General features: G+C 39.1%; 1 protein-coding gene across 4 annotated transcripts in view; it reads left to right on the top strand.

Moving 5' to 3' along the window:
* AGTPBP1 (ATP/GTP binding carboxypeptidase 1) overlaps positions 1 to 10,822 on the top strand; it is a 201,717-nt gene extending 190,895 nt beyond the window's left edge. For 3 of the 4 annotated variants that reach the window (XM_023735793.1, XM_012556959.2, XM_023735796.1), the window contains one exon: positions 10,087 to 10,822. In XM_023735793.1, coding sequence (XP_023591561.1) covers positions 10,087 to 10,264 — 178 coding nt within the window. In that variant the 3' untranslated portion in view covers positions 10,265 to 10,822. Of the gene's footprint in view, positions 1 to 5,367; positions 6,135 to 10,086 lie in introns of those variants that run through there. The other variant, XM_023735795.1, reaches the window with a different exon arrangement.
* Positions 10,823 to 12,105: the final 1,283 nt, after the last annotated feature.

The raw sequence follows: 12,105 nt of genomic DNA, 5'->3' as shown, positions 1-12,105 counted from the left end.
TAATCTTTTAATTTCCATTGTTGCGTTTTCTGCATTTTGCTTAATTTCCTTCCTAATTTCTTGAAGCGTTCTCTATATTAATCTTTTGTATTCTGCCTCCGGTAATTCCAAGAAATTTTCCTCCTCTGGAAAATTTCTAGGTTCTTTATTTTGGGAGCTTGCTGAAGCCATCATGGATTGCCTCTTTATGTGATTTGATATTGACTATTGTCTCCGAGCCATCAATAAGTTATTTATTTTATGTTTGCTTACTATATCCTAGCTTCTTGTTTTGTTTTGGTATGCCCAAATAGGCCGCTCCTATGAGCTAGTTTGATTATTGGCACCTTTGAAGCTCTAGTGTCCTGTCACGAGGTTGTTAGATCTGTTACTATGTATGTGAGTTCAGGAGTCCGCCCACTCCTCCTGTATGGATTCAGCTCAGGAGGTGGCCAGGTAGATAGCCACCAAGTGTTTGGTGTAGGGTCTCACAGTCCTAGACAGGGATGGATGATTGGTGTAGGCACAGCCATCTGTCTGCAGTAGGGGGACACACTCTGATCAAAGCAGGGGGTTGACAGCCACCCCTGAGTGTCCAGGAGGAAGGTGTGTCCCATTTCTCTGGAGCGTCTAGGTGGGTGGGTTTTGCAGCTGAACTATGAGCACCTAATGCTGTTGGGTGTAAGGACTGTGGGGCACCTCTTATTTATGGGCCCCTATCGCAGGTGGCTAGGTGGTGTGGGTGGAGCCACTAGTCCTCAGGCCCCTGATATGGGTAGGTGAAGACCCTGCTTAATGGGCAGAAGAGTGTCAAATGTCAAGAACCTGCCACTTCACAGCTGAAACAGTTGAAGTTAGACTTCAGGTATATACCCTGTTGTACTGTGGTAATGAGGGCCTGTGCTGTTGAGATGGGCCCACACAAGTCTATGCAGGGGGATAGACACTCAAAGTCTTTGGATACCTTATGCATGTGCCTAGGTAAAGGAGCTGTGGCTACCCTGGGTTCCTGGCTTAGGGGCTTGGGCGGTTTATTTTTTCCTCTGTTAATTTGTTCACTCTCCAAGGCAGGGAGAATGGCTCTCCTACTTCCAGCCCAGGGTGCTCGGCAATTGTTGAAGCATTGGGACCCAGTGCAGAGCAGGGAGGTAAATGGGAGAGAGGTTTTTCCCTAAGTGGGATGTTTTTGATCTGTGTGGTAGCCCATATGCAATTACTTATCTTTCGCCGATCCAGGGCTGCTTCTCACTGGTTCTGGGTAGCTGTGTAGAGTCTCTTGTGCTGGGTCTCTCCTGGTGTGGAAAACGTGCCTCCCGAGGACTGCCACTTGCCTGCCTCACCGCTCACCCCCAAGCTGCTCAGGCCTGAAGGGCTCAGGCTCTTGCCACTTTAGGTCTGGCAACTCCTCGCTGCTTCCAAACTGTCTCTCCCCCTTCCACTGCTCAGTCCAGTTCCTCAACTCTTCCTTTGATGTTCAGGGCTCCCAGATTGCCATATATAATCAATTCAGTTGTTTTTTTGGGTCTTTGTTGTAAGAGGGTCCACCGGAAGCGTCTGACTACTTTGCCATCTTGGCCCCGCCTCTCTGATCATTGATCTTTTTGCGGGGGGTGAGACATCTCATTGCAGTTTTGATTTGCATCTCTCTAATGGCCAGTGATCACAAGTATCTCTTCATGTATTTGTTGGTCACTTGAATGTATTCTCTGGTGAAGTGTCTGTTCATGTCCTTTGCCCACCTTTTTATATATTTTTTTTGTTTATGGCGGGGTTCATTTTTATTTTTTTTATTGTGCTTTAGCTGAAGGTTTATGACTCAAGTTAATTTCTCATTCAAAAATTTATCCATTATTGTTCTGTGGCATTGGTTGCAATCCCCACAATGTGACAGCACTCTCGCCCTTTCCACCCCGGATTTCCTGTGCCCATTTGACCAGTTCCTGTCCCTTCCTGCCTTCTCATCCTGCTTTTGGACAGGAGCTGCCCGTTTAATCTTGTATGTCTGAATCAACTAAGAAGCACATTCCTTGTGTGTGTTGTTTTTTGTTTTATAGTCCTGTCTAATCTTTGTGTGAAGAGTGGGCTTTGAGAATAGTTTCAGTTCTGGGTTAACAGAGTGTCCAGGGGTGATAGTTTCAGGGTTTCCTCCAGTCTCTGTCAGACCATTAAGTCTGGTCTTTTTATGTGAATTTGAATTCTGTTCTACATTTTTCTCCTGCTCTGTCCAGGACTCTCTGTTGTGTTCCCTGTCAGACCTTTGTCCACTTTTTAATTGGATTGTTTGTCTTTTTGTTGTTGAGGTATTGAAATTTTCTATAAATTTTTGAGATTAGTCCCTTTTCAGGTGTCTTTGCCAAAAATTTTTTCCCAGTCTGTAGGTTCTCTTTTTACTCTTTTTGGAGAAGTCTTTTGATGCACATAAGTGTTTAATTTTTAGGGGGTTCCAGTTGTCTAGTTTATCTTCTGCTATTTGTGCATTTTTAGTTATGTTTGATAGTCTATTTATGCCACATATTAGGGCTTTTATGCTTGCTCCTGTGTTATCTTCCAGGAACTTTTTAGTTTTAGGTTTTACATTTAGTTCTTTAATCCATCTTGAGTTAGTTTTTGTATATGGTATGAGGTATGGATCCTGTTTAGTTTTTCTGCAAATGGATATCCAGTTGTGCCAGCACCATTTGTTAAAGAGACTGTCTCTTCCCCATTTAATGGATTTCAGCTCTTTGTTGAAGACCAGCTGTCCATAGGTGAATGGATTTAGTTCTGGGTTCTCTATTCTGTTCCATTGGTCTATGTGTCTGTTGTACAAGTACCAGGCTGTTTTGACTACCATGGCTGCATACTAGGTTCTGAGATCAGGAAATGTGAGGCCTCCTGCTTTGTTCTTCTTCTTCAGTAATGCTCTAGTAGTGCTTTGCTTGTCTGGGGTCTCTTTCCTTTCCTTATAAAGTCGGTAATTCATTTTTCCATCTCTTTCAAGAATGTTGATGGAATCTGTATTGGGATTGCATTGTATCTATAGATCACTTTGGGTAGTAGTGACATATCCACAGTGTTGAATCTACCTATCCATGAGCATAGTATGTTTTTCCATTTATTTGGGTCTCTTTTGGTTTCTTGCAGTAGGGTTTTGTTGTTTTCTTTTTATAAGTCTTTTACATCCCAAATTAGATTTATTCCTAAGTTTTTAATCTTTTGGGAGGCTATCATAAATGGTATTGTTTTCTTGATTTCCTTTCGGAATTCTCTTTGTTAGTGTAGAGGAATCCTACTGATTTTTGTATGTTAATTGTGCCCTGCCACTTTGCTGAATGCTTCTGTTAGTTCTTGTAGCTTTCTGTGGAATCTCTGGGATTTTCTATGTATAAGATCATATCATCTGCAAATAGGTATAGTTTTACTTCTTCCTTACCAAATCACAGTTATTTTAAGGTTCATGCCTGTTAACTCCAATATCTGGATCATCTCTGGGTCTGTTTCTAGTGGATATATTTTTTCCTTGTTATGTTTCTTGATATACCTGCTAATATTTAAGAAATGTCAAATATTTTTTATAAAAAATTATAGCGGCTTCAGATGATACCTTCCTTCCAAGAGGTCTCAGTTTATTCCCTGCCAAGTAGTTAGAGTAGGTCAGATCACTCCCGTCCAGTGAGGGATTGAGCTGACTTGAGGTAGGGTTGCAAAATTGTGAAACTTGTTTTGCCCTTGTTTCACTCCTCTCTAAGTTGTAGTCCCCCAGGGGTCACAGTTGAAGGTCTTGGGCTCGTTCTGTTTGGCAGGCCTTCAACTCCAATATTTGTCTCCTTAGTACTACAAGGCTTCAAAAAATTCTGTTTGTTTTCTGTCTTGTTTTTTTGTTTTGTTTTTGCTACTTTCTGCTTTGCTTTTTAGCCTCTTGCACTATGGAGTTTAAGTATATGTCAAATGCCTCTGGGGGAAAACCATTCAGGGTTGGGAGCATATCTGTGCACTTTCCTTCTTTCAGGGAACTTGACTTCTTAACTTTTTGTTGCCTTGGCAGCTGGAACTCTAATCTTTAGCTGTCATCTAATCCTTTGAAATTGCTGAAAGCTCTGATGCCTTTTAGCAACTGCTCTTGCATGGCCTTAGTTTCCTCTGGACTTTGCCTCATTTACCTTTTCTCTTTGCTGATTTTCCTTTGTATTCTTCCATTGTAATAAATCATAGCCAGGAGTATGACCATATGCTGAGTCCTATGAGTTCCTCCAGGTGAATCATCGAAACAGGGCGTGGTCTTGGGAACCCCTGACACACATATCCACTCTGAATTTCTGTTAAATTTGTTTATCTCAGATTTTAGTGTTCAACTGAGAATGATCAGAGACAGGTGGCATTGTAACCCCTTTACATATATATGCAAACTGAGACTCAGAAGGAGTAATTGACCCAAAGTCATCCATCTAGCAATTCCTGACAGCACCAGGCATTGGATTCAGGTGTAACTCAAAAATCTCCTGTTCATCTCATTAAATTATATGTCCTCCAAGTTTATAAGCAAAATTACTAAAATTTACTGGCTTCAGTTTTGCAAGCCCTCCTGCATTATTTGGGCAGTGTATCTGCCGTTTAACACTTTGATTATGTTTAAAAAATGTTTTTAGATCAATAGCTAAGTAAGTTGGAGTTTAGGTGACTTAGTTACTATTTTCCAAAGATAGCTTAGTTACACTTTTTTTCCTAACAAAAATATCAGTAAATTAGCAGCTTTCTTTCCTTTTTTTCAGAGCTATAAATATTCTCTTGTTAAGTATTCTGTACTCTTGTTGTGTGTGTTTATGTATACTGGAGTCACGTAAGTTGTTGCTTATATTTTCTATGGATAATTTAATTTACTTTGTGATACTTAGGGATGCCATATTTACCTCTTATCTAGGAATCATTTTATAAATTATATGAACAAAATATCTTGTAATATGTGTGCAGATAGACTTTTTTTTCACTCTAGACCTGACATTTCAACACAAGAAACCCAAACACAATTAACAGTTCAAAAATTGCTAATAGTTTGGGCGGTTGATCATTTTTTGTGTGTTGCATCTCTGCTTTACACAGTCGAAAACTGGTACTTGAAGAGCGTGCATGGTGTGGCCAAGGCCACACTGCTGGTAAGTAGAGGCGGAGGGGCCCAGGCCCAGAGCTCCCTGCTCCACCAACAGTGCTGTGTTTCCACCATGTACACACAGGCCACAGAGCCGAAGAACTGCATTCTGCTTTCTTAGATGTAAAATCAGCTGTATTGGAAGAGGGATGGTGTAAATTTGAGGGGGACGATGATTGTTTTAGGTTGAACTTTGTGTTTAACATGAGGGTAGCCAGCAAACTTTTTGAATCTGAATGAAGCAGAATCTTTTCTCTTCTCTTTAGAAATCAGTTGGAATTATAAACCTTTTCTGCATCATACGGCATCATACAGCAGAGATTTCAGTGCATTCATCCTGTGAAAAGGCCCTTTGGATGAAGGTTTTGATATGTTTCTTGGAGCAGCATGGGGAGGATTTGCTTGTGGACTAAAATACTCTTCTCTTTTAGAATGTAGTGTTTCTTATTGAATTGTTTTTGGCTTAGTCACCTTTAAGAGTTAAAATCTAGAATAGAAGGGTGTTAAGGCCGGAGTAGATAAGGCAGCTTTTGGAGATTGAGGCAAAACCAGGGTAAAAGGAGTAAATCTCTGTGGAGAAAATGAGGCGAACAAAGAAGTAGTGGTAGAAAAACAACGTAATGGTGATGGGAAATAATTAAATGCTTGTTAGACTTTCTTTTTCTTATGATTGAAAGAATATTTGAGTTCCTATCTGTTGCTGTAAAGGGAACAAATCTTTTATACCCATAGGACAGATTACCTTGAAATCTTTTTTTTAAGTGAAGGTTGTTGTGACTAGCATATGAGGTAATGTATATGAAGGCACTTTATAAGTTGTAAAGTGCTCTAAATGTATGTTGGAATTATTAATAAAAGTAAAGATGAATTTTTATGATTGGTCTCGTGCTTTAAATTTTTCCACTAAAGTAAAATGGGTGGTATGGGTAATATAAAAATTGATGATCTTCTGTGGGACATAAAGTGATACTTGTGAGGAGTGTGCCTCTTAGCTCATGTAGATACAAGAGACTAAATGGGCAGCTTCTGTCTGGAGGTGAGATGTGAAGGCAGAGAGGGTTAGGAGCTGGTTGAATGGACATGGGGAATCAGGGGTGGAAAGGAGGAGTGTGCTGTCACAGTATGGGGAGAGCAATTAGAGTCACGTAACAATGTATGTATAAATTTTTGTATGGGAAAAATTTTTTCTAAAAAATCACCTATATGAGACCAAAAAAAAAAAAAATTTGATGATCTTGTGAACCTCATGACTTCTCATAGAGAGTTCATAAACATTTATTCAGTGATTGCAATGTGTCAGGCACTTCTTGGAGCTAACAGCAGGTACTAAGATGTATAAGTCACAGTTTGTGACCTTAAGTGGCTATGATTTACTACTGAGAAGACAGGCACACAAATAGATGTTTTCAGCTGCGTATGATAACTGATCAGATACACCATTCGTGCATGTGTAGAGGGAGTTTAGAGAGAGGGCAGTTATCCCAAGAGGGGCGTTAAGGAAGGACATTTGAAGATGAGTCTGAGCTGCATTTTGGAGGAAATCAGAGCTAGTTAGGAGAAGAAAGTGGGCCCTAAGCAGAGGAAACAGTGTCAGTAAAGGCTTGTCAGGAGATTGGCAGGATTTGCTTACTGAGAATTTTGGCTTGAATGACTCACTGAATGAATGATACCGAGAGGATGAGAAGGTACTGGGGAGAAGGATGAGCTCAGTTGTGAGCATACTTTATTTGGGGTGCTTGTGAGATAGCCATGTGAATGGATCTCATAAGTCCATGCATGTACAGGAGAAGTTCCAGGGAGAGGTCAGGGCTAGAAATGTGAACTGGGAAATTATCAGAATACAGATCAAAATAGCTGAGCTCACTTAAAGAGGGCGTACATATAAGAAGTGCTGTTGGCCAAGATAGCATCATTGGCACAGTGGTTAAAGAGCTGGCTGCTAACCAAATGGTTGACAGTTCAGATTCACCAGCTGCTCCTTGGAAATCCTGTAGGGCAGTTCTGCTCTGTCCTGTAGGATCACTATGAGTCAGAATTGACTTGATGACAATGGGTTTTTGGTATGTTTGTTGAATACACAGAGACTGAGGAGCACACAGTCAACATTGATAAGGGAAAGAGAGGAAAGAAAAACCAGAAGAGAGGTATCAGAATTTTCACCACGGTTAAGTGTACAGAGAGATGCCATAATAATGGACTGGAAAATGCTGATTGGATACAGTATCAGGAAGGGTGGTTTCAGTGGAGGGATGGAGGCTGTAATCTGCCTGCACCCGTTACCTTTATCTCAGTCTTCCCTTAGTCTCTTAAACCTTAATCCACTGATACCTCTATCACTCAGACACATCACACATAAACTTACATGCACACACTTCTCTCTACCCTTCACTTCCTCACCCTCCTTTGTGCGCTCAGTTCTACTAATGTTCCAGAGTTAGCACTGGTGGCTCCGTCCCAGTTGCTGGTATATTCTGTATGCTTCAGCTATAGGCTAGACTTTAATGAAGCTGAGGCCAGGAACATGATTCTGTTAGGAGCTGGAGACAACGAAGTCAAATATCAAGGCCAGTATGGGTTATAAGAGTGGAATATTAGAGTGAGGAACTGGTCCACTTCCGGGCGTTAGAATGGGTGGTGCCAGGAGGTGACTGGAGTTCGTGTCACATTCAGCATTGTGAATGAGCCACGATCGGGAATTGACAGAATCAAATTATTATCTGGGTCCAGAGCCCTGAAAATGCCATGTTACAGGGTTACTTTGAATTTCCAGGAGCTTGCCTTCCAGGTCGACCTCCTCTGTCTTGAATTAAAGGTTCACGTCAGCATCTGACACCAACATCGCTCCCAGTCTCCCTGCTCTCCAGGCTCTGTTGCTCCTCAGTCACATCTCTCCTTATGTTTTCTCATTGACGCACAGCTTATATGACTAGGTAGGCTTTTCCTTTAAGCCCTTTCCCTTAGTTCAAATTGATTAACTTTTTCTAGTATTTATCTCCCCACGTAGAGCTAGATCCTTGCCCTCACCCCAGTGAAGTGGCTGTGCTCCCTACAGCCAGCTTCACTGCTGCCAATCCATTTTCCTGGACTGGTATTCTGCCATCTGTAGATCTCCTGAACGATGCTTTCCTTCTGCTTACCTGCTCACCCACTGCATGGATTTTGTGCTCTTTCTACCTGTTGAGAGACCCTGGGATGCTGCTGGCTATCACACGCTGGCCACCGTGCCTCAGCTCTGTAGAGCCAGCCTCTACAGTCCGGTCAGTTTCCCTGCACTATTGTCCGTGCGTAGCTATTGAGCAGCGTTCCAAATCTGCCTTCTTTGCATGTTCTAGTTTGTGTCTTCTTGTTATGACAGGCTCCAGGAAGAAAACAAGCAAGTGTGTGGCAGGAGATTGGTCTTCCCTCACTTTATTTCCCTAGCTTCTCTTTTTCTCCCTCCTTCCCTTCAGCTAGTCATCCATCTCTTCTAAGAACCACTTGGGACCCCTCTGAGAATTTACAACACCAAGGTGAAGAGGAGAAACCAATTATTGTACTTCAAAAGAAAGATGATAAGAGAGTTATTTTAAAAGGCAGAGAATCTTTTAATCTAACTTATGTTTGTTTTTTTCTAAAGACCTACGCTAAACATTTTAGTTTATAATGAAAAGCTGTGAAAGTGTTTTTGTGAGTGTTAGGTTTGTTGTCAAGTCTCACACAACCCTCTAAGCTGAGTGGCACCGCTCAGCACTACTCTTTCACAGTACAAGTGTGGAACTTTTAAAAGCCAGTTTGCTGTGTAAGATCAAGCTGGCTTTTGTAATGTATTTTCTTTCTTCAATGAGGAAGATTAAAGTTATTCTAGGAAAAAATGACTGTCTCCAGATGAGTTTTGCTTTCTCTTTTCAGAAAATTAGGATCATGTAATCCATTAACTTTCCCTTTTCCTTTCTGCCTTAACTGTTAGATAGCTGAACTGCGTTTAATATTTAGTTGCAGTTATTCTCTCATGTTAGGTGACTAGTAACATCTGCTTCTCATTTTAACAAATTATTGTTCTCTTTTCATTGTCTGATTTCATAGCTTTTAGTTACATCACCTATAACAAATCCTTTTTGGAAGCAGGTGGGGTATAAACAAACATACATCCATGTGAAATTAAAATAGCTTTGGTCACAAAATGGAGACGCTGAAATGTTTGTGCAGTGTTTGTTAGATACAGTGTGTCGGGGTGCCTGTGCAAGTGTATGTGTGTGTGTGTATGTGTGTGTGTGTAAAAGCTGGCAAATGGGGAGAAATGAGAATAATGTGATTTTTGAAGAGGAAAGGATATGTTATAGACCCCAGTGGAAGGGTTGTCTTAATTCCAAACCAACTACCTAATGAAATATTTACAAGCACTTAGTGCTTTTAAGCAAATATCTTATTCTATGTCCCAAGGGAAAGTAATTAATCTGGATGTGGAGTCTTCACTTGTTTTTCTTTTCCTTTTTTCTTCAACCTACGAAAACTCTGGGGACGAGTATATGGGCTGTTTTTATGGCAGATAATCACTTTAGGCCTAGAATAAGTGGGTTCAGTGCACTGCTTAAGGAACCAATTAAATACCCACAGTTTCTTATAAAGTCTATTGAAATTATCTGTTGCCTGATTTACAGTGATTAAAATAGAACTTCAACAATAAATCTTAGTAGCCTGCAAATTGATGAAACCCTTCAGAGGAGTATCCAGTGAGAAGGTTCATTGTTTTTCTTGTCTTCTAATTGTAGGAGGTGTATTGACATTCTTGTAATATAATTAGAAACTAGCTTTTCACCCTTTGTTGTCTATACAAGGAACTTTCGACTATTATAACTCTCTCAATTTGTTCATTTGCATAACATTTTAAAAGTTAATTCAAATTACTTATATTGGAATTAAAGTTAAGCCAGGATGGTGAAATGATCTAAGTTTAGAACTTTAGAATCTAATGAAGGTCTTGTGTGTTCTGTGTGCTTTGGCTACAGCCCTACCACTTATGTTTTGGATGAAGATGAACCTCGATTCCTTGAAGAAGTTGATTACAGTGCAGAAAGTAATGATGAGTTAGATATTGAATTGGCTGAAAATGTAGGAGATTATGAAACTTCTGCTCAAGAAGAACTACTTTCTGACTCTGAATTATCAAGAACATACCTACCTTGAGCCCTCTGCCATCTTTTGTTAACTGCAAAGAAGAAATGAAATCTTGGCTTTTATTACACAGGAAATATGTGAGAAATCAGTTTCTAGAGAACTAACTCAGAAAGACAAAAAGTAACTTGGGCCAGTTTGGTTTCAAGATAATAAATGTGTTATTAATTCACGATGAAATTGGCACTTGTTTTATTTTAGATATTCAATGCACTTACATAGCATTGAATTATCAAATATTGAATTTACTTTGAAGAAAAACTTCAGTATCATTGCATGGATTTTTATCTCCTTATGCTTATATCCTACATCAAGTGGATAATTTTGAAGTGTCAAAAGTATAAAATCTAAATTCTAGATAATTGTGGTCCTGAGTTGTTGAAAACAAAGATATATGTACATTGATTTCTGTAGATGTGTTTGTGTAGGGGTGGGTAGGTATTGAAGGTAAGACTGTTCTTCAGAATCATGTTAACTATTGGGTTGTGACTGAAATAATCCAGAGTTTGCCTTTAAACCATCACATTCTACATTTACCAAATTAAACAAATAAAAACGATACCTAATGTTGCATTCATTTCGTCATCCTTTTTAACAAGCTCAGATCATTCGGTTTGCAGAATCTTGGTGAGTATATTATAAAAATCCAGCATCAGAACACATTGATCAAAATTTTTAGAAGATGCTTAATTTTCTTAGTCTTCTTTTTTTTTTTTTTATGGTAAAGGCATACCTGAATGTATCATAAGAGATACAGAGTATTTGGAGAGCTCTTTTCTATGCAGTTGTCTCTCATGGATGCATCTGAAGTTCATCACTGTAGTGAAACAGTTTGTTAAGAAGCTTTAAAATGAAGTGAGGTTACGATGTGATGTTAAATGTGTATTTGTATAGTGAACTTCTTTAACATTTCATGAACTGTGCTATGTTATTAGATTTACTGAAGTGGATTCATTTAGGGCATGCTGATGTCGTTATCAGAATCCTATATGACTGGAACAAATTTAAGCCATTTCTTGTACTGGCATCTTCCCGAGTTTTAAGCTGCCCTGCTGTAAGAATGACTTTGTGGTCAAATAAAATAAACCCAAGGACTTTCGATAAGTTCTTAAGAACTAATTTTCTGTTGCAACAAAACAAATCCAAAAAGATACCTCAGTAGCTGATTATGAAAATTGTAATATGATTGTGAAGTTGAACCAGCCCTCTTAGTGGGTGGTGAGCTGATACAGGAAAGAGTGGAATACTTTAGCTGGGCAAAGTATTATTTAATAATTTACTAATTATTTATTTTACATGAAAATAATCACATTTTATTATAATTATAAATAAATTGTTTATAATTCTTTTCAGAGAGTAGCTTATGGAGCCACTATGTCCGTATGTGAACTTTTCTTAATTCTTAAATTAGAAATCGAAACCAAGGTAGTCATGTATGAAAAGCAGCTATAGTTACTACAATGTGCAGAATAACTCAAAAACTTCTGTTTATTATGTTAGCATTGTAAAAACTCCTTACCATGTACTGTTATAATATTTTACATTGATGAAGTATATCTTTTAACATATATTACAAACCTGAATATGCCTTTTATTAACTAACTATTCTCAAGATCGAAAAGAAAGTATTTATAGTTAGGAAATGATTTTTTCACAAATAAATAACTTGGGAAAAATAAAAATTAACTTAAAATCCTAACATTCCTAATTAGGGGTATAACTAGGTTTCATTGGCTATTCCTAGGTAAAATTGCCCTTATTTTTACCTCCATGGCCTCATTGTTTTGGGATTTCCAAAGAATAGTTGAAACCTCTTCAGGGTCATAATGCTAGGAATGAATGTGCTTCCCTGT

The sequence above is a fragment of the Trichechus manatus genome, unplaced genomic scaffold (genome assembly GCF_000243295.1).
Source record: "Trichechus manatus latirostris isolate Lorelei unplaced genomic scaffold, TriManLat1.0 scaffold00082, whole genome shotgun sequence".
Taxonomy (NCBI): domain Eukaryota; kingdom Metazoa; phylum Chordata; class Mammalia; order Sirenia; family Trichechidae; genus Trichechus; species Trichechus manatus.
This window is presented reverse-complemented; position numbering and strand designations above follow the sequence as displayed.